General features: G+C 47.5%; 1 protein-coding gene and 4 non-coding genes across 5 annotated transcripts; all 5 read right to left on the bottom strand.

Annotated features, from left to right (window-relative positions):
* Nucleotides 1-11,301: 11,301 nt before the first annotated feature.
* On the bottom strand, nucleotides 11,302-11,383 carry TRNAL-AAG (transfer RNA leucine (anticodon AAG)). Its single transcript has one exon. It is a non-coding gene; the product is annotated as a tRNA-Leu (tRNA).
* Nucleotides 11,384-11,622: 239 nt separating this feature from the next.
* TRNAL-AAG (transfer RNA leucine (anticodon AAG)) lies at nucleotides 11,623-11,704 on the bottom strand. The gene has a single exon. It is a non-coding gene; the product is annotated as a tRNA-Leu (tRNA).
* Nucleotides 11,705-11,947: 243 nt separating this feature from the next.
* TRNAL-AAG (transfer RNA leucine (anticodon AAG)) lies at nucleotides 11,948-12,029 on the bottom strand. Its single transcript has one exon. It is a non-coding gene; the product is annotated as a tRNA-Leu (tRNA).
* Nucleotides 12,030-17,268: 5,239 nt separating this feature from the next.
* On the bottom strand, nucleotides 17,269-17,350 carry TRNAL-UAG (transfer RNA leucine (anticodon UAG)). The gene has a single exon. It is a non-coding gene; the product is annotated as a tRNA-Leu (tRNA).
* Nucleotides 17,351-20,095: 2,745 nt separating this feature from the next.
* LOC144118475 (uncharacterized) lies at nucleotides 20,096-21,451 on the bottom strand. Its single transcript, XM_077651410.1, has 3 exons — nucleotides 21,301-21,451; nucleotides 21,071-21,208; nucleotides 20,096-20,477 (listed from the first exon to the last, which is right to left on the bottom strand). The coding sequence occupies exons 1-3, from the start codon at nucleotides 21,412-21,414 to the stop codon at nucleotides 20,355-20,357; spliced, it is 375 nt and encodes a 124-aa protein (XP_077507536.1). The 5' UTR covers nucleotides 21,415-21,451; the 3' UTR covers nucleotides 20,096-20,354.
* Between the last annotated feature and the right edge of the window lie 1,012 nt (nucleotides 21,452-22,463).

The raw sequence follows: 22,463 nt of genomic DNA, 5'->3' as shown, positions 1-22,463 counted from the left end.
GGGGAATAATTTAGTTTTTTTTATTGTGTAGTGCTAATCAGAGGGTAATAATCTTTAGATTAATCTATCGCTTAAAGAAAATTACTTATAAAGCACCAGATTGGACAGCCGTCGCCGTAGCTCAGTTGGTAAGAGCACCGGACGCGATATTCGGAGGTCGTGGGTTCGGATCCCACCGGCGGCATGGTTGTTTTTTCTGCTGCTTTATAAGTAATTTTCTTTAAGCGATAGATTAATCTGAAATTATTAACCGACTGATTAGCACTACACATAAAAAAACTAAAACATTCCCCTTTGCACCTTGGTTTCGGTGACTGTTGGCTCCCTACACACACACACACACACACACACACACACACACACACACACACACACACACACACACACACACACACACACACACACACACACACACACACACACACACACACACACACACACACACACACACACACACACACACACACACACACACACACACACACACACACACACACACACACACACACACACACACACACACACACACACACACACACACACACACATATATATATATATATATATAAAATCACCAAAAATTGAAGAAACATAACTGGGTTTAATTCACGACGTTTGGGACAGAGCCTGCCCTTTCTCAAGAATATATATATATATATATATATATATATATATATATATATATATATATATATAACCCCCCGCGAGGCGACACCTCCTCCCTTTACCCCAGCAGCACATCTTGTGGAGCGAGCCGCGACGGCAGCGGTGTCGCTCGGCAACGGCGACTCAAGGTCGTTCGTCGGCCACGGCATACGGCTGAAGTGCGCGACGAGCCGAAATGGCTCGCTGGCTGGCGTAGTAAAGCTCTCGCTTTAAAGCCATATTCACAAACACGAAGCTCTTTGCTCACGATAACTTTAATGTAAAAGGTAGCATGCCTGTCTTTTTTTTTTAAGCCAGATAAATCTCGAACCATGCCCTCGCGACTGTGGGTCTTCTTGAAATGTAGCTGCCGTCGACCAGTGTAAACAGTCTACGTCCTATGCCCGAACAAAACTAGGCTACTTAAAGGCTACCTAGCTATAACTTTTAGCAATGCATTGAAAATATTTAGCGCAAAGACACAGATGTCTTTTTTTCTGTAATTTGCGCTGAGGGCTGTGTAACCGAAATTGTGCACCCGCCCCACCCTTTCACAAACGAAAGACATGGTTCGTACGTAAATAAGAAGGATCCTACTGTCCTTCGACACTGCCGCGTCCAGTCCAAAATCACTCCAGTTGAGGGCACGTCGGAGGACGAAATGAAAGACACTTTTATTGGCAGCCTTAATTTAGGTGTCTTGGAGATCGATAAGCCAGGTCATGGTTTGCGGGCATGTATCCGCTTGAGTCCATCAGCCAGATGGGCCAGGTAGGGGGAGGGGAGTGCGACAGGGCAAGGGAAGAGAGTGCACCAGGCCGATGTAGGGGGCAGGGCAGTTAGGGCAGCGGTCCTGCTGTATAAGTTTGTATTGGTATAGCCTCGCGGAGATACGGAGTAATTTAAATTGGATCATACGGTATAAGCGAGCTTTTTGGATCATGACGGACTAGTGAGGCGAGGTAAGATTATCTAGGCGCGATCGCATGCGTGTGCAGTGTATAGCTTAACGGCCTTTTTGACCACCCCCAATAGTACGCAGTTGGTGGGCTTGACTCTGGAGTCACTGGCGCTCGGCCAGAAATTTGGCGGGTGAGCTGCATGATGTGCCAGATCATTACTAGTGATTCCCATAATAACAGCAATCCACTGAATGGTTACCAGATGTGGAACAAGTGTGGGGTTGTGGGCGTGGCTGGGGGAAAGTGGCACTGTCTTTTTTCCTTTTAGACAAGTACGGTTCAGTGAAAAGAGTGAAGCTTTCAGCCATTCCTTCCTTCTGTTCACGTCGCTCAGTGACTCAGAAAAAAAAATAAGCGAAAAACTTAGCGCATGGTATTTTGAGGAAAAGCCAGACCAGCATTGCTCTTATTTCTTATTCCAGAAGACGAGTAGCCGAGGTTATGTGCCACTAACATCAGCATTTACTTCACACCGGTCGTAAAAAATGGCCTACTTGATGTAGGAGGCAGCTGGTGAACAATTTTACGGCAATAAATGTATTCGGTTGTAATTTACGGCTTCAGCCCAAGCATCGGTCACCTTCCGGGCATTTCTCAGTGTCTTGTGACATACAGAATTAAGAGTGAGAAGAGAGCTCTTATTCTATTTTTCCTCCAGAACTTTGTACAACCACCAGTGTATTAGCGACAGCGATTAGGCTTCTAATTGGCCTTATGCTGAAAGTATCGGGTTGAACACTAGGAACGTCATTTGAAGATTTTTTAAACGCGAATTTAGTTGAAAGTTAGCGCCTATGATGTATCATTCGTTTTGTGCCTTAGATATTTTGTACAGTGCTACGCTTGTGATTACACAGAGAGTGAGAAAGAGAAGGCAAGGAGATAGAACGAGGCGATAAGAAGAAGGTTTTGAGACAAGACAAGGCTCAGTAAATGCCTTGTTCCTCGGTAGACGCCTCAAACCCGTCGTGAGGAAGGGATAAAGGTGAAAAAAGAAAGAGAAAAAGAGGTGCCGCAGTGGAGGGCTTGGGAATAATATTGACCACATGGGGATTTTTAACGTGCACTCAAAACAACCAGCGAATAATTTAAGTTGTTCAGCCTAGAGAGAAGAAAGGGAAATAAAGGAGCAAAAGAAAAGAGAGAGGAGAGTGAGGTAAAGCGTAAAATATAGACGCAAGAAGCGTGGGGTGCTGCCATAGCAGGCCGGTGCAGCGTGATGCTCTTAGAAGGAATGCAGGGCACTGCGGGTGTTCAGGGGATAACCACGGGACCCGTCGCCGGTTCTCCTTCACTGAGGGAATGTCAAGACGGTCAAGCGTACGGCAACAGATCGAGAGTTGTTTTTCGCTTCATGCCAACCTTCACCTTAATCTAGACAATCTGGCTATAGTGTATTACCCCCCCCCCCCCCCCTCCTTGTTATACCATCAATTATTCGTTGTAGTATTAATAAAGATTTTTATCCTCCGCCCTTAGTGATCGCCGCTGCACTGTAGAGGAAGAAAGGAGTCGCCGACAGATCGTGCTTTATCACAAAGCTTTCTCATTCGCAACAACAAAGACCTGCTGAAATTCGCAATGTTAATCTACTGACAAAACAAGCCATAAATTTCAATTCGTTAACTTTCTCGAAACGCCGTCGCAGCACAGTGTTCTTACTAGTGCACCAAGCTTATGTGCGAGACTATTTTTTGGAATTTTTTTGGAATTTAGCACCGTTCCGCATTCTTGTCTGTTTTGCTGCACGAGGAAGACAGCTCACAAGGGCGAAACAAAAAGCCATGGCAGCGGTGGGATACGAACCAACGCTTCCGAAAAGACTGCATGGTCTCAGACCAGTGCCATAGACCACCCGGCGAAGCTATCGTCTCTTTTTCACCCAAAGAAACCATTACTACTTCTCTGAAGCCGCTCGTGCCTTTCATAAACAGGTCGCATGAACGGCTATGGCCAACGCCATGAAAACGTTTTCACCCGAACTACAGTGTGGTGCGCAAATCAAGGCTCGTGCATGGTGCTGACTTTTTTTTTCCGTCCTTGTCGGAACAAACACACCGACAAAGCATGACACAAAAACTTGCAAGCTAATGTAGAAAAATGAGCCTGATAAACAAAGAGCTGTCTGCGAACCTGTAAATATGTTTTGAGTTAGAAAGCAGCATCATCAAATCAGAACTTCGCACACATCGCGTCACCTATTTTCTTTGAAGCTGTGCTAAAGGCAGTTCATTTCTTACGACTACTTAAAAATTTATCAGCCTTACCTGCGACATAGCAGGTCTCTTACGATAGCCGGCTACAGTCGCAGACAAATTTTTGTAGAGTGCTGCAGCAGAGACTAAATTTGACAGCAGTTGATGTTTCCCGAGTAACACGCTCATGGCCATTCGATTCTACTAAAGCGCTAGCATGGTCTCTAGAACCTATAGCAGCTCAGGCAAAGAATCGCCTTTTTGGTAGGACAATGCTACACTCAAGCGCGCTACGCAAGTCTCGCTGATTGTACGCCTTTTCGAAACGATGATATATATGTATGCGTCAAAACTGTAGCTGACCAAAGCAGTGGCCTAGTATGGAGTGTATACCCCACGCACACAGGCGGTGTGGGGTTCGTTTCTGAGTGCCTGCGGGTCGGTGGTACAATGGGCACAAGTTTTTCCCTGCCTGGCCGGGTGCTCGGCTTGTTTGAAGTGAAATGCTAGGGAAATGGCCCTAGATCTGACCACACGTGTGCCATGGCGCTCTTTGGTCCGAGATGCCCTTGCATCAGAAAAATTCACCATCATCATCATCGCATCTTCAAAACTGGAGCCGTCTCGCCCTTCGTGAATACCTGGACCCCACCGGGAGAAAGGGACGCCGGGATAAGAGATCGGATGAGAAAAACATTTATTGAGCTCTAGAAAAGAGATCTTCGCGGCTTCAGACGGCGTCTTCCATCTTCCGATGGCGTCTTCCGTCTTCACTCACAGGTTTGGTGCCCTAGTCCAGGGCTCCACCGAGTATGGCCATCTCGCGAGCTCTCTCTACTAGGCACATTTGGCCTTTCAAGCCTACGCTGGAAAGCATACTCTCCCACTGTTCCGCACTAGGGTTTTTCATTCTATGGATAGTTGGAGGCTCAATCTTTTGAGGTGCCATGGTACGGAGAGAAACCAGAATGATACCATATATCATGGGCCGGGATAAGAGAGAGAGTTGTACAGGTACTTTTCACGCGTAGTCTAAGGCAAGTGTGGTTCTTGTGCTTGGGACCGGATGTCGCAATTGCCTGTGAAATGGCCGCTAGAAAAGTGCGACAGCGTAAAATAACAAGAAAACAGGCGCCCGGCAGGCTTTAACGACGTCTGCAAAGGCCGTGCTCTTTTGTGTGTAATTAAATTAACCGTACTAATGACGCTGAACAACAGCGGTGGGATTCTGGCAGTGGTGGGATTCGAACCCACGCCCCCGAAGAGAGTGGTGCCTTCTCAGGGTCGTTGTACGATCGTTTCGGAGCGCCTTCCGCCACGTCCGCTTCGCGAGCGGTCCGCCAGTTTTCGGCCGCCAGGCGGACGTGAGGCGGAAAGGTGTTGTACGATCACTTTGGCGCTTGCGAGCGAGGCGGATGGTCCCAGCATGCCGACTGGCGCGCCCGGCATATCCGTCTGTCCAATAGCCTTCTCCGGCTGATGGCAACCTAGCCGGCGCGAGCGCACCGCCAGCATCGCCCCACGCGCCGAAACGGGCTCCCGCATCCCAAGGGTCAGATCGGTAAGCGCCCGACTACCTTCTCCCTTGCCTCCTTTCCTGCCCCCTCTCCAAACCCCGATATCCCGGCACACTGCGCTCCCCCCCTTCCCTACCTACTTCCCGTACGAGCGCCCCCCCCCCCCCCAAATAATAACCTCTTTTCGTGGTCACGTGGTACTTTTTTCCGTTCCTCGGCGACCTGCACCTAGGCCTAGTAGGCTGCGCTTCGGCATCGCCATGGTGTACGTGTTGAAGCTCGAAATAAACACTTCGTGACACTGCCATTGCACTGCACAGGTCTTGCGTCGGTTTGCAGAGCCGCCGCAGGAATTACAAACGCATGCAAAAACCACAAACAGCTCGAAATAAACACTTCGTGACACCGCCACTGCACAGGTCTTGCATCGGTTTGAAGAGACGCTCTGTCAACTCCGTCAACGTAGATGATTACAGAATTCAACTAGTGGAACTATCGCTCGCCACTGCTGAACGCGGCGAAGTTTGCAGTCGCTCTGAACACTCGTAATATCAAGATGTGGCCAATATAACACGCTTCGCGACATCGCTGCCACTGCCCAGGCCGCGCTATCCAGTTCAGTCGACGGATGGCCATCTTGCCCCGGCAGGGCAGAACCTAGGCGGAGGGGCTCGAGACGTCACTGACGTCACGGGAAAAGCAGCCAATAGCTGCAATCCGGTCGTCGGCCGGATGCGCTCGTCCGCCAGAAAGTTGAAGTTGACCAACTTTCCATCCGTTCGCCGGAGGCGGATCCGCCAGGCCCGCTCACGAAGCGGACGTGGCGGAAGGCGCTCCGAAACGATCGTACAACGGCCCTTAGACCGCTCGGCCACGCTTTTTTTTCTTTATTGCCGGTATTTTGACCCACATGAAAAGAAAACACATATTCATACATAAGCACTAAAACACAATCAACATCTTTGTTAAAACAATGGCCGCCCAGCTTGTGCGGTCACGCTCATGCTAAAATTCCTTCATCGCCAATAATAACTCAACACGTGACAGCCACTCTGGACTATATTCCAGCATCTTTTTCTCCTGAACAAAATTTCTTATGCTTTCTTTGAAATATTGACGTGCCGGTCTTGCATCGAGATTGGCGTGCCTTACTGCCATTCTGCATTTCCAAATGCTGTGTAGGGCAATTAGCATGATCAAATCAAATGGGGTACCGTCATCACTTTCAATTGGCGAGTAGCGAATTCCATACCCATCAAGCGGAAATTCTTTTTTGATTGTGCGCTGAAGCACATCCCAAAGGAACACAGCATCCCAGCATTCAAGGAACACATGCTCAATTGTCTCCTCCTTTCTGCATATGATACAGTGAGTGCCCCAGGGAACGAAAAAACCTTTTCCAGCCATCCACGGTTTGACAGTCAGAGTTCCAGTGTGCAATTTAAAAAAGAAAGTCTTTACGCCAGACGGGACTAACATTGCCTTAACACGCTTTAGTACCTTGTTACCTATACCTTCCCTGTAAAGGGACCGATATAGAGGCACGGGGAGAACCGCACTACAAAGGTCTTTATACAGTTTTTTCCGGTTGACTTCACTCAGGTATTGGAGTGAAAACCGCGCCGTCAAAAACCTACATGAAACCACAACTTCGCGTAGAAAACCATGCACTCCACCGGGCATACTGCCAGCAGAGACAACCATATTAGGCAAGTGCTTCCCCAGGCGAAGTTGACAGACAGTGTGTAGAAACGGGTGCTTAACGTCCCGAAGAAATAAAAACCGATTGACAACCTGTCTCAAAAACAAATGTGACAAACTGAGCCCTCCATTTCGAACTCGTAGAAATAAATTGGTGCGGCTTGATCTTTCCCAAGAAGATGCCCACACGAACACTGCAAACACCAGATGAAATTTTTGGATATGAACCCTGGAGCAATGCAAGACTTGAAGGACATACCAAAGTTTGCCCACTAAAAATATGTTGCAAATTGTGGCTCTCGAGAACATTGACCAATTCCATCCATTCCATTTATTCACTCTTTCCCTCATTTTATCCACTTCGCTCCTCCAGTAGGCTTCGCTGTCTTTGTAACACTCAAGAGGAACTCCCAAGTATTTAACAGGAGTCGTAGTAAAACTCATGTTGGCAAAAGTGTCTGGGGCCTCCGGCCAATCCCCGTGCCAGAATCCCAGGCACTTACTCCAGTTTACCGCGCTGCCACTGGCCGCACAAAAACTTTTAACACACTTAACAGCCTGTGTTACACTGTCGTAATCATTACAAAACATGGCTATATCATCCGCATAAGCCAACAGTCGGACTTCTAACTGATGTAGTTTAAAACCGCGCATACAATCGCTCTGTATCACGCTCAAACAAAATGACTCTATATACAAACAAAACAACAGTGGCGAAAGAGGGCAACCCTGGCGCACCGAGCGTTTGACTGGAATGCGTGAACCCACAACCTTGTTGACAATTAGACTTGTCGTGCAATCCTGGTACGCCATGGCGACCCCGCCTCGAATAATTCTACCCACATTCACATGATCTAGAATGCACAGAAGAATTTCATGAGGCACCCTATCGAAAGCTTTCTCCAGATCAATTTGGATCATTGCCACTTGTGTGCCCATTGCGTCGCAGCACTCAAGGATACTACGCGCTACATGTATATTCGAGAAAATAGATCGGCCTTTAATACCGCACGTTTGATGCGGCCCCACCAGGTCAGTAATGACTGTCTGCAATCGCTTAGCCAAAATTTTCATCATTATCTTATAGTCTCCATTTGTGAGGCAAATTGGACGGTAAGAAGTTACTCTGCGCAATACAGAGGGGTCTTCTGATTTCGGTATAAGAACAGTGTGGGAGGATGTGAAGGAAGGCGGCAGTACATTGAGATCGAATGCCTCATTATAGACAGCAGCTAAAACTGGTGAAATTATTCCTTTTAGACGTTTATAAAAGGCTGAGGTCAGACCATCCGGGCCCGGAGACTTCCCCGGCTGCAAGCTTTCAATAGCGTTTTTCACCTCCTCTACTGAGATAGCTGCCTCCAATAGTTCCTTCGTACTGTCGTCTAGACTGGGCATCAACAAAAGGAAGTCCTTCTTGAAACGATCAATGTCAACTGAGCAGTTTGCAAATAGCCCACTGTAGTGCTCGAAGAAAGCGCGTTCAATATCTTCTGCTGTGTCACTAACTTTTCCACCAACTTCAATTTCCACTATCTGATTGCGCCGCGCGTGCCACTTTTCTGCGCCCAACGCTCTTTTTGATGGAACTTCCCCCGCTATCAGCTTTTCAGCTCTCGCTCGCACCAGAGCACCGTGGTATCTTTCGATGTCGAACTGTTCTATTTTATGCTTTAGTGCGCGAATATCGTCCATGAACATGCCGGGTCTACTACACTCTTCACTGATCAATTTTTCTAAGTTTCTGCGCATCGTTTTTTCCTCTGCCCCCTTTTGTCTGCGTATAGCGCTCGCCCGCTCCAATGCTTTCATTTTAACTGTCTGCTTGAAGTTCTCCCATTTTTCTCTGCACGTCGTATTACCCATATGTTTCATTGCATCAACTTGCGTCGTCACGTCTGCCATAAAAATTTCATCATCCAGTAATTTTGAATTCAATTTCCATAACTGCCACTCGAAGCTTCTTTTCCTTTCTTTCGTGCTTGCTACTAGAAAACTGACTAAGCAGTGATCAGTAAATGAAACAGCGCTTACTCGGTACTCCTTGCAAAAGGGTACCAAATCACGGCTTACGTATGCTCTATCCAAACGAGCGTGACTCGAAGCCTGAAAATGGGTGTACTGCGTATTTCTTCCACCACCAAGGCATTCAGCCACATCCGCCAAACTACTGTTCCCTATTATTTCATTTAGGGCAGTCGTGCTTGCATCCTTGTACGGTCGGGTGCTAGTTTTGTCCCGGGATGAAAGAACGCAGTTGAAATCGCCAATAAGAATGACCAACCTATTACACTGGGTATACTGTTTTAGCTGTTCAAAAAACCTGCACCTTTCCCCGGCAACAGTCGGCGCATACAAACAGATTACACGCCACTCCAAGGACGATAACAAGAAATCACATACAATAAACCGTCCTGACGTGCATGACGTAACGGCTTCTATTTTAGCTCCTAGACTATGTCGGACCAACAATGCGCAGCCTGAAGAATATCCCACGGAATGGCTCACAATAGCACAGTATCGCGCTACGAATTGCTGCACCATGCCCCCGGTTTCCACGTTGCCCTCGACTTTCGTCTCCTGCACTGCTAGAATGTCAAGGTCAAAGTCGCTTAACAGGCGGTACAGTTGACTCTGCTTCCTCCTTGAGGCAAGCCCTCGGACATTTAATGTTGCCACGCGAATGGACTTATCCATAGTCATCATAGCAAGGCGGGAAAGAAAACCGGGGGCATGGCGCTTACCTCACAACTGCGGTTTGATCCGGAGTGTGCTAGCACAGGGCGGTCCTCACGGCGGCATAGGCGGCGTTTCCGCCGTCTTGCGCGCAGCCGAAGTGTTCGGCAGCGGTCGAAATGAAGGACGCCGTCCAACAGTCGTCTTGGCTGGCGGCTCGTCTGCAGCAACGACACTAAGCTCCTTCCCATTTTCGCCTGCGTCGTGAGGTCGCTTTGCAGCGGCACTAATACTGTCGCTGTCCATCACGGTGACTGGTGCCGGCTCGGTGGGTGGTTTCTCGCCTCCTCCGGGAGAGGGGTGGCCCGTAGTGCTTGCCTCATCCTTCTCGTTCCCGCCTTCTGCGTCGTCATGTCGCCGCTTGTCTGCGGGTTTATCTCCGCCGTCAATTAGTTGTTCCCCTTGAAAGTTCGACGATGCACCTTGCGTAACCAGGTTACGGCTCGTCCTTGCTGTTTCCTCTGAGTCTTCCTCGTCCATCAGGTGGTCCGATATGTCGTTTGCCTGCACTGGTCCGGCTACGCTGGCGTACGTCTTTGCGCAATCAGCATCGACGTGGCCCAAACGACGACAACTTCTACAGTGCGGCACTTTGCAGTCGCGACAGTGTGTGCCCGGTGATCTTGCAGCGCAGACACAGAGGAGCGCGGCCCGGCACGACAACAAGAGTTAGCTCTCCGGCTATCTTGAGCTGATGCGGAATATCGTCTATTTTGACGTCGGCATGCAATTTTAGTCCAACTGTACGAGTCGTCGACCCTTTTTCAGTGACACCGAGCGCCCGCCACTTCTCCCGGGTCACTTCTAACACCTTCCCGTAGGGCGACAGTGCCACGCGAACGTCTTCGTCGGTAACGCCATGCAGCAACCAGTGCAGCTTTACGCGAACCTCTCGGTTATTCGGATCAATGAGCAAACATGGGCGATCCTTTACCTTCACGTCGACGGCCAAAAGCAGCTTCTGAGCAGCATCAGCAGTTGTCATTGTCACAGCCCACACGTGGTTCATTTGATACGCCCCCAACGCCACAACGTCGGGAAGCGCACCAAGGTTGGCCAAAGTGTCCCGGTAGTCTTCAACACGATACGGCCGGGCTCTTGGATCGCCGTGCATGAAAACGGTGTTGGCGACGATGCGTCCGGATGGCAGATTGGGCAGAATAACCTGATAATCTTCGGCAGTAGCAGCAAAAAACCTGTTACCGCGGCCCGACTGGGCCGCTTAAACCGCTCCGACGGAGCTCATGATAACGCGTCCGTCACGCTCGGTGGCCGTAAGTCGAATCATGCTCGGCCACGCTACCAACATACTGCACGCTACTGGCTACCTCTCTCGTGCTGTTCGCCGACCCCGCAATACAATTCACTATGCTCGGTCGCTAGGGGACTGACTGCTGCACATGAAAAGTTACGAGCAAAATGTAAAATAACGGCCAGGAGACGGTATAGTCCTCTCAAGCTGCTGCAGCAATGTTTCCGTAACAACTTTACAGGCATCATACACAAACTGCATCCAGTGGCATAGCTGAAAAGGCAAAAAAATTCTGGCAGCGGTGGGATTCGAACCCACGCCCCCGAAGAGACTGGTGCCTTAAACCAGCGCCTTAGACCGCTCGGCCACGCTACCGACATACTGCACGCTAATGGCTACCTCATTCGTATTGTTCGCCAACCCCGCAATACAATTCACTACGCTCGGTCGCTAGGGCACTGACTGCTCCACATCAACAGTTACGAGCAAAATGTGAACTATCGGCCAGCAGATAGTAAAGTCCTCTCAAGCTCTGCAGAAATTTCTTAGCAATTTTACAGGCATCAGCACACTAACTGCAACAAGTGGCATAGCTGAAAAGGCAAAAAAAATCCTGGCAGCGGTGGGATTCGAACCCACGCCCCCGAAGAGACTGGTGCCTTAAACCAGCGCCTTAGACCGCTCGGCCACGCTACCGACATACTGCACGCTACTGGCTACCTCTCTCGTAGTGTTCGCCCACCCCGCAATACAATTCACTATGCTCGGTCGCTAGGGGACTGACTGCTGCACATGAAAAGTTACGAGCAAAATGTAAAATTACGGCCAGGAGACGGTATAGACCTCTCAAGCTGCTGCAGCAATGTTTCCGTAACAACTTTACAGGATTCATGCGCATCAATTGCATCCGGTGGCATAGCTGAAAAGACAAAAAAATTCTGGCAGCGGTGGGATTCGAACCGACGCCCCCGAAGAGACTGGTGCCTTAAACCAGCGCCTTAGACCGCTCGGCCACGCTACCGTTGAATATTTAACGGTCGCTGGCTTCCTCTTTATCAGCGCCGACGCGAAGGAGATACGTGTGACCTATTTTCGTTCGCTCTCTCCCTCTCCGCTAGCGCCGCTGCTTGCCGCGAGAGCTTTCCGGCTCTCTGCTCAGCAGAAACGCGTTTTAGGAAACCACAGGCGCGGTGTGTCGTATGTGTCACCAACCTTAGCCAGAGATGCACACGGAGAGCTTTAGTGACGTACCATATAAAGAACACAATTGTTCTACGTCGGAGCAAAGGATGTCCCCCAAGTCATGCAACACAGAATCTGGGACGCGCGAGAAGCATGTTCGTGTTACAAAGATGTGCAATGACTTCCTGCACAATACATATCAGAAAAAGCCCTTTCTCCATTTGCACTATTTATTTGTTATATTCTGTTGGCTCTGAAGTGCGAAGCTTGTCTTATTTAAGCTTGTATTGGTTAGTATTTGACCTGTTTTATTTTGTGAGAAAAGGCACACCATCATAAAGTGCAAGTACAAAAAACATTGCACACAAACTGTGGTAAGATATGCGGGAAAGAAAGCCCCGATTATAGGACTTGACATGCTCACCTTGCATAAAAATCGCCAGCAGCAAAGTATCAGCACAGTATATAAAGCAGTGGCAACAATGAAAACTAGTCGGGTGGTTTCAAATAAATCGCACAGCGATACATTAATGGCTTCCCCATGAGTTTGTCGAACTGCAGAAGTTTTTTACAATACACACAAATTTTCTGCAGTGAGTCATAATTTATTCACTGTTAATGGCGGAATCGAATCATCTGCGTGCCATAAATAGTGCAAGGTCTACATATAAATCAAAGTACTGCATTCAGGAACATAAGTAAGGTGACAGAAGCTGCTTTTTTCAAGAATTAATGAACTGAATTACTTGATATTTTGTGAAAATATACATAACGGGCTCAGCTGCGCATAAATTTATCCTAGTTACACTTGATACGAGCAGTTGTACTAACGCCAAATATCTCTCCGCTCTGTAGGAATAAAATGTTTGGAGTTTTCCACATAAGCGTAGAAAAATCTATTCTTATTAACCAGAACCAAATTCTTGAATGCATCTTTTTTTTTTTTTGCCAAAGGTAGCCAAGCAACGATATTTGTTTTATAGCCGTGTAGTCGATCACTAATGGCATCTTTTAGGCTCTAAATACGTCTAACATAAAAACAGCCCCAGTCCCCACCTTTTGATTCCTTTTGATGTTTGGGGGAGTTGTAGGGACCGCTTGTACAATACTGTATTTGTACAATATTAGATGAATATTTGAATATTTGTACAATACGTAGCTTATATTCGATGAGGGACAAAGCCTTGTGCCTGGTCACCTCTGGCAAAGATGGTGCATGAATGGGCTTAACCGCACCTTGACTAAAGCCCAAAAAAGCTTTTGCCCGCTAAGCAGCGCAGCGAAACACACACACTGCTCGCAAGCTTTTGAATTTTGTGCACTGGCGCTGTTTCGCTCATGGAATTTTTTGGCGCCAGCTTTGAGCAGCCGCTTCTCGCACCCTCAGCGAGTCTTAGATTTTCACTATTTAATGAACACCGTCACATAGCTGTTCAGTTCACTTATATTTTATTATCCAAGCACGTAGTCTGCCCTTCACCAGACCGCTCCACTTATGCGTTGCAATCTTGTGAGTGTGTGTCTGCGTGTAGATTCTCTAATACAAAGCGCATTATAAAATCTGGCATTGTGAGTTATTTTCCACTTGATATCTCACATCTTTCATTGAAGCACATTTCCATTTCATTTGCATTAATAAGGGTAGTATAACAGTAGTTGAATAAGGACCTGGATGACCGCCAGTAACGTTGGCGCTTGACGGCGAAGAACAGCAGTGCAATCTTAAGAGCTTAAAAGTCAGGAATACGTGAAAGAAATTGAGCAAGTGCCCGAACGGCGCGCTAGAGAAAAGGCGAAAAATGGCGGTTAGAGCTTTTGGCAGACAGCGCTTCACTCACTGCTGAAACAAGAGTTTTGCGGCCCAACGCCAAGTAGCTAATGACGCGTAACTGAAGCAGCACCTTGACATACCAGTGTCATACACCTTGACATCATAATACCTTCATGAGACCATGGTATGGGGTGCAGCACCAATGATAGTATCTTTTAACACCAAGGTCAACTGTTCCAAAACTGATGCAGCGCGTTGTGCGGTAGTGCTCTGAACTTATATTCTGGCCCGAAGGTTTTGCTACCTGAGTGCAGTCACTGTAGTCTGCTTCGCTGATAGATCAGCCGTACTGTCAGTAAAGTGCCAACTCCAAGGGCCCTTCCTGGGCGTACGCGTCCAGCGTCAGCGCTCTTGGCGTACGCCGGAACGGGCGTAGAAAAGAGGCTGGCTCGCTTCCCCTCTCGAGCCGCGGGAAAAAATTTCAAGCCGTGAAGAGAAGGGGTTGGGGGGGAGGCGATGAAAGGACAACTTAAACCGCGAAGAAAAGTTCCGGGAACCTGGAAGAGCTTCAAGCCTGGAAGAGCCACCAAGAGCCCCCGCGATCCTCCCATTGTTATAAACCGGACCCCTCTTTCGACGCGTACGCGAGCTCCCGTGCGCTGACGCCGACATCTAGCAGGCTCGCTGGCGTCTTCTGCAGTGCGCGTGCGCAGACCGGTTTTGGCGTACGCCAAGAGCGCCGTCGCTTAGCGCGTACGGCCAGGAAGGGCCCTTGGAGTTGGCGCTTAAGAAATGAAACGCGAACAAGGCAATTCAGCCACGAAGAGCAAAATAAAAAGCTCTTCGCCAGCGCAAGCTCAATACTAGGTCAGGTTATTTTAATTTTGAAGCCGCGAAGAATCTTCTTCAGAAGTGTTAATCATCCTCGCTTGTATTTCCTGTGTAAGAGCTAATTTGTCGGTGTTCTTGGGTTGCCAACTCAGTTTTTTTGTTCGCGTTTCATTCGTTGCTGATAGTACATCGCGTAATTGCAGGCACCACTTTCGGCAAAATAGAGCTTTGAAATGCACTATAGCTGCTAGCGTGACGGCTGCCGGCTCTTTCATGGCATAAAGATGCTATAGTGACATGGAACAGCTTATTTAGCTCAGAAAAAGCTTTCAGCTGGTGCTATACAGCCTTGCTTCGCCTTTCGGGGATCTCAGACTTGCTGCCTGACACATATGTGGAGCTGGTGACTGCGATTATTATACATACAGAACTGTGCTCGTAGTCATGCGGACACTCGTAATACGTACGGACGAAGCTACTGTCTACGTAAATGTGGTCGTCGCCCTGCGTTGGATGAATACGTAGCAGTAGCGATTTACCATCTCCTGCATAACCCTAATAGAAATGCCATCACAACTCACTATAGCACGCCGCAAGAGCAGTAAGTTCAAAAGGGAGCAACCAGAAGGTCGGAACAAGTGTAACACGTGCAGATGTGGGCAGCAGGTGCACTGGCATTTATGTAAACAGAATTTAAGGGACCCTCAGTCCACACACAGCCATAACTGCGTTACCTGCCAGGAAGCACATGCCGTACGGCTAAGTTCTTAATGGGCAACGCATAAAAAAAATTTAGAAGGCTCACACGCAGGTGACCTCTTCACTTCTGTCCTCGCCTGTGCATCCTTGGGCAAAAATAAGAGACCCCTCTATTTTTGGAGTACAAGGTCTTTTTTTTAGTAACAGATCAGTCCAACTGAAGTGCTTGTCTATATTATTTGTTGTTGAACATTTCATTCAGCTCTTACTTTTAATCAAAAATTATTTTTATTCGGCTGGGGGAGAAAACGAATGAGTGCGGAGAGGAAAAGGTTACGTCACTTATGCTCATGGAAGGTGCACGCAACCAAACATAGTACAAATTACGTTGCTTTCCTACCGCACGCGTTTAGGTCGAGAGGTCGCAGACACCTGATTCACCCTTGGCAGAGCGGATTCAAAAACCGATTTTAATTGAGATAGTGGCAGGGCCCCTCGCACATTGTCTGAGAAAAAGCTGTTTTGCGGCTGTTCCTTCTTTCTCAGCTGGCGATCCAGAGCAAAGGACCGCTTTCAACAACAGGCTGCCCATGGTTTGATCGTGGCGCGCAGCTGGAAGTGTTCTGTCAGTTTCCCAGCATGGCCGGGAGGTGGAAGCACTGACGCGTGAAAGAACGAGTTTGTTAATCTCGCACAGAAAGGAACTAAACTAGCGGGGTCAGAAAAAAGGAAATGTCAGATTTATTCGTTATAGAAAGATGCAATGTCATCACCAAATGCAAAAGGAAACTTAATAAACATCCATGCATGAAGCTCATTTTGCCCAGTTAGCAGAGTCGGGGTTAACTTTTTTTATTAGTTTGCCATGAACACCGTCGATTTCGCTCGCACCAAGGCCCGTTTACATACTGTTTCAATAGCGGCGCGGATGCGTGCCAGGTGCTGATTTAAAAGAACGTGGCCGGGTTGGGCTGGAAGAGAAATTATCTGTAGAAAATCACATTAGCGCCCCCCCCCCCTCCATTTTTTTTTGGAGATAAAAGTTCAAGAAATGCATTCTGCGAATTCCGCAGAAATGCATTCTGCAGGCAAAACGCCAAGCCGCTCGTGTGCTGTGCGATGTCAGTGCACGTTAAAGATCCCCAGGTGGTCCAAATTATTCCGGAGCCCTCCACTACGGCCCTCCCTGCGCTCCCCTGCGAGCCCTCTCCTGCGCTCGATTTTGTCTCAGGCGACGCACTTGGAAAAAATTAAGAAAAAAAGTTCAGCCCACCTTGAGCAGCTCAAGCAAGTTAGCCATGGCGCTTATCGACCAAGCTGCCATTGCGTCATCAAAGATCAAATCATTGTTATCCTCTTTGTGACAGGAAACGAAAATGTGTTCCAAGCCGTGCCCAACAAGTAAGTGAACTTGTAGAGTGCCTTTGCAGCTGCACCTAACGCAGTTTACACAGCTCACGGCAAATGTGTGTTGGGTGTGCGACACCCCTGCTGCATTCGTGTTTTATTAGCTGTCCACCTTCCTTTTACACCTGTGCTATTGCAGGGTAGTACCAGGTGTGAGGAAAGTTGGCCACTGACCGTTACCGAGGGAGTCTTAGCAGCGAACCACATAACGAAACTTTGATCCATAGAAGCCATGCTATGTGGATCAAAGCATTGTAAAGAATGTATTATTCTTGCTTGCACTCTTTCAAAACGCTAAAAGAATTCAAGCTCTATATTTCATGGGTGTAAGCAGGTCTGTAATAAAAAGCTATTAAAAGAAAAAAGTAACTGGCAGCGGTGGGATTCGAACCCACGCCCCCGAAGAGACTGGTGCCTAAAACCAGCGCCTTAGACCGCTCGGCCACGCTACCGACAAAGCCAGTCGCATCCGCCGTACTTCGTCATGCGTTCCAGCCGCTTAATCAAGTCTTGTCAGCAAAAGAACGCATTCGTGCTAAAAGAACAAAAACAACACAGAAACGCCTACTCGACCCACCTTGCGATGACTAAATACCATCTGCGATGGGTGTTGCCTTTCGCGTCATTGATGACGTCATCCGGGCACGACAGTGTTGAAGCTCGCTTGTGCAAGAGTGCGGCAGCGGTTTTGTATTTCTACTTTTTCTCGTGTGTTGGTGTTTTATTTAACGACATAATTGACGCGCTTCTTTCCGCGAACAAAATGACGTAGGCGTCGCAGCAGGTAGCAACCAAAACCTTCAGCATGCACTTGCTGCTCTAAAGAAACTGCGAAAGCAGGCCTAACGACTATTGTGTCAGAGTGCGAGCGTTATCTGCGCTGGTATCTGTACTATCTCTCGCGATATGCTCCGGGGGCCGAGGAAGCGTGTTTACAATAAAACTGCATACATAAATTAGCGGGTGTTTACAGCGGGTATGTACATAAATTACACATATACATAAATTCGATCCGATTTGATGTTGAGATGAGGAACCGTAATGGACATCATTTTTTATTCCGGAGGAGCGCCTAAACATAAGGAATTTTGGAGAAAAGCATGTCTTTAACTCAGCATCAACGCGCTTTGAAGCACGCATGCCGTCAACGGCTGCTTCAACGCATTTTGTCCTGCGGGATTCTATGGAGAGTTTTCGCTTCGGGAATCTGTCTGCACTTCTCTACAGCGTACGGCGTAACCAATTTATTCACGTGTGGTATCAATAGAAAGTGTATGTTGTGAATAATCGTTTTGTAGAGGGGCTGTAAAGGTGGCATTGCGGGGACCAATAAAATTGGATTTAAAAACGGAACATTGTTTTTTTCTCTAGGAGATTCCAGGTGGCATGGCCTGGACCCATGTAAGAAAAGAACAATAGGTACGATTTAATACCCTCGGTGGCAGGAGAGTACACGTCAGTGATGCGCCAGCTGTGCGCTCTCGACTGAAGCTTCGGAAGCCCATAGTAAATACAAGGAGGGGGGTACTGCGCACAAAAAGACAAGGACAAGAAGATAACACAACAGGCGCAGACTCGCGACTGTTGGAAGCACATGTTCGCATTCCACGGCGGAGCAGCACTAGGTTCAATAAAAGCAATGTATAAAGGAAGCTAGACTTGAAGATAATCTTCACAAACATTTTCAGCGCAGTTATAGCACCTTCCAGGGTGCACCTCAGATATATAATCGGTCGCTGTCGAACGCAGCTGTAGTGACACCAAAATAAGTTTAGCTCGAGTTACTTAGACTTCTGTGCATATCCAGGAAGTGCCACACTTCAGAAGGATGTTATAAAATTGCTGTGTAAGTTGCAGTGACGTTAGATGTTACTTTAGAACGCTATGCTCTATGTTAAAAATGTACAAATAACGTTGTATATCGCGCTGTAAACATATAGTTAACGGGAAAATTTGGCTTATGCTAATCGTGTCTTCTAAATGTTTTAATTTTCAAATCATAAGTGTAAAACAACACTGCCAACAAATTTCAAGCATTGTGTCTTAGCACTTTTGCAACAATTCTTACGGTAATGTTCTTTTCGAAGCAGCCAAGCTTTAAATTTAATATCTCAGATTCCGACCGCCATCGACTGCATGGACCAATCCATAAATTCCATAATAAATCTTTGCATATTATACTTGGGCCACTATAACTTAGACAACCTTCACGGCTGGCTTTTATTATAAGATGGGGGCAATGGAATCGTTTGCAGCGGTGACTGAAGGTATGCGCTCTCACAACTGGCAGATATATATCGGGTCATGCAGGGGTGCTAAAATTTTAGCTAATGTTGTATATATTTTATCAAGGTTTGGAGTGGGTTATTTGGTAATTTTTGGAAACCTTACAAAAACTGGATGGAACACTTAAGTTTCACCTTAAGGGTATGATTCGATAGAGTTAACGGGTTAATACTCATAAATGTATCATTCTCTCATTTACATTCATAGATCCCTTGGAGTTCTCACACCTCTCTTGGGGCAGCGCTGCAGCGGTTAAGCGATTCACAGCTGCCCAGCAGGTTCCTGTTTCAAGCACAGCCGCCAGCGAGGTTTGTGAGACCAAATTTGCTCTTCCCGAGCAACCTCTCGCGACCAACCATTAACTGCCACCGTCCCCGGTGGGCAGCTTGCTCACAATCCGGTGGGTACGTCGTGATGACGTCACAAGGTCCCGTAACCTAGATGGCCCAGTTACCATCTAAGTCGCTTCTCTGCGGATTTTTCGTGAATTTTTCACTCAAAGTCAACTACGCCGACGACGACGATCTCGGTTTTTCCGCGATACGGGGCCCTTACCGCTATCTTGAAAAAGCCGCATTGAGAACAAGGTCATAACGTTTGGCCGAAACGAAAAGCAACATCGATGTAATATTTCAGTAGCACATGAGAAAAACAGTAAAGAAACAGTGGCTATTTCAAAAATAGGCACAGGTGGCGATTATCTTGAGCGAAGCGAATATTAAATGGGCTCATCTTTCATTTCAAGCATTTTGCGGCTGTCCCAGAATGCGGACTCCTTAGCTGAAGCCCGGCTGGTGACTGAGCAGATGTATCTATATATACTACTAAAGCACGCTGTTCAGTGCGGTGCATGGTATATGGGATGCATACAAGCTGCTATTATGCCAAAATAAGGACGTTGTCGGTGCAGTTTTCGAGGGTGCAAAAGCAGGTCATCAGTACCACGGTTGCTAAGCGCACAAACCCGTGCACTCACGAATATTTGCCGCTGAAATAGAGCGGGTGTCACAGCGGCGCACGTATGTTGAACGCTTTCGTGCGCGAATAACCGAAAATTCCACTGTTATGGTAGAGCCTCATCGAGTAAGCTAAAATGCGGGGAGTCAGCAGTCTGTTCACGGGCTCGGCTCATTGCGGTCACTGCTGGCTGTCCGGCGCATTGGCGGCAGATCACAGAGGGACGAAAGTGGTCTGGGTGTCGTTTTTGGACGTCTTGTGGAACGCGAAGAAACTGGCGGAGGCCAACGTGAGCGCAATCGTCGTCACCACCTTCAGGAAAAGGCCGAGAAGTGCCTGCGAGAGAGAGATGTTCGCTGGGATGAGTCCCGAAGCTTTCCATTTTTTTTTTTGCTCAAAGCACGGTCAGTTCCGTGAGACGTTGTTTTTGTTACTACACAGGACTGCGCTGGTGTGGCATGGATATATGCAATGGCGTATTACAAAAGAGGTACAAAAGAGGCGAACCCTGTTCTCAAAACAAGTAGAATCTGTGACCGTCTACAACGAAGTGTTTGCCGGCACCGAGAATTTACCGTCGCTCGCTCCTCCCTTATAAAAATGGTCTATAGACAGTCTATAGACTATAGAATTTATAGAATCTATCGCCTTCCTATGCATATTTATTTTCGTCTATTCATAGTCTATAGACTGTTCATAGACAAAAGTCTACTAAAAGTGTACGGCCATAACTCTATAGATTGTCTATAGACTGTCTATCGGATTTGTATTGCCCATAGACTATTCTCCTGGATTTGTCTATAGACAGCCTGTAGACTATATAAGATAGAAGTCTATGAACAATCTATAGATTGTTTAAATAAATTTTTGTAAGGGATGTCCTGGTTTCGTTAACCGTAGCCCGGCCGAAGTGCTTATTTCAGAGTTACCATCTCGCCGAAGCTCGCCGCGGTGTGCTCGTAGATGAAGGCGAGCCCCAGGTGACAGATGGGGGTCATCACGGGCAAGAAGCAGGCCGCGGCTACGGGGACGGCAAAGAACAAAGGGTCGCCCTGTATCTCGAGGCCCTGCGTAATCGGAAAGAGCACGGATAAAAATGAAGGCGTTGCCTGCGCTCGCAGCGGATGTGACGTATCCGACGGTGACACCACTCCCTGACCATATCGGAGACGATGGGCACGAGCTGCTCGCTGAGCGTGCTCGGCTCCTGTCCGCCCTCGGTGAGGAGAGAGGCCACAGCAAGGATGACCAGCAGCTGCCAGAAGTCCGACATTTCACGGAACCGCTCCTTCGTGTATCTAGTGAAGATCCACACCGCGAGTCCCGAGTCCTGAAATAATGACAGCAAAGCGTTACAACCGACCTTACTGGTTGTCCACGGTGTGGTTGGTGAGCCCATGTTCTGCATGCTGAGCTATGCTGGTAAAATTTGGGTGACTGACGAGTCAGACGTACTTTGGGCTTCTTTTTGAAGAAACAGGAGCCTACGTCTTTATTTCTTAGGTCAACATTCGTATTTGCCAGCACAGAGCTCAACACCTTGCCCCGTTTACATCACTTTGTGCCTGCACTGCAGTTATAAAAAACATAATGTGCATCTTAGTCTCCGTGCGAAAAATTTACAGTCGGTTACAAAGGTCTCTGGACCATGTGCACGATGAATGAGTAAGATATTTTCACTGCGTGAATGGACTCATGTGCGAATTTGTACAAAAGGGGGAGCGAGGTGAAACATTTATTCGATGAGTTTGTTATTTTAACCTTGTAAAGTACATAAACGCCGCCTCCCTGTATAAAATAAGGCACTTTGATGAGAATGTCGGGGACTAGGAAATGCAGCGACGCAAAGAAGCGGAACATTGCCCAAATTTGATCTTTTCATGTTCATACTTATGGCGCATTACGCATAGGATCGAAGATGAGTACAAATTACGTATTCCAGAACCTTGCGGCAGAGATCACCCTAGCCGAGAAGATCGATTGAAAACTGCCAAAAATATGACAAAATGTTGTGTCGTCTTATCGTAACGAGAAAATTTTCTGTTTAAAGCATTTTTCTGTGGCACTATATATTCTGTCATTCTGTAGTAAACACAAAAGCGTTTGCTGTTACTACCAAAATTTTTGTTGCTACTACAAGTTCGAGGGAAAAAATATTACAGAAAATCGGTTGTGGTGGCAGAAAATTTCTTGTGTTTTTCGACTGGGACCTAACAAGAAGTTATAAAGATTCATCATGATAATTAAGGAGTCAGTGGTTACTAGTCGCTGCTGAATAAGTACGCCAAACGTCTCGACCATAACAAAAAAAAACCCAATAGG

Source organism: Amblyomma americanum, chromosome 2, assembly GCF_052857255.1.
Source record: "Amblyomma americanum isolate KBUSLIRL-KWMA chromosome 2, ASM5285725v1, whole genome shotgun sequence".
Taxonomy (NCBI): domain Eukaryota; kingdom Metazoa; phylum Arthropoda; class Arachnida; order Ixodida; family Ixodidae; genus Amblyomma; species Amblyomma americanum.
This window is presented reverse-complemented; position numbering and strand designations above follow the sequence as displayed.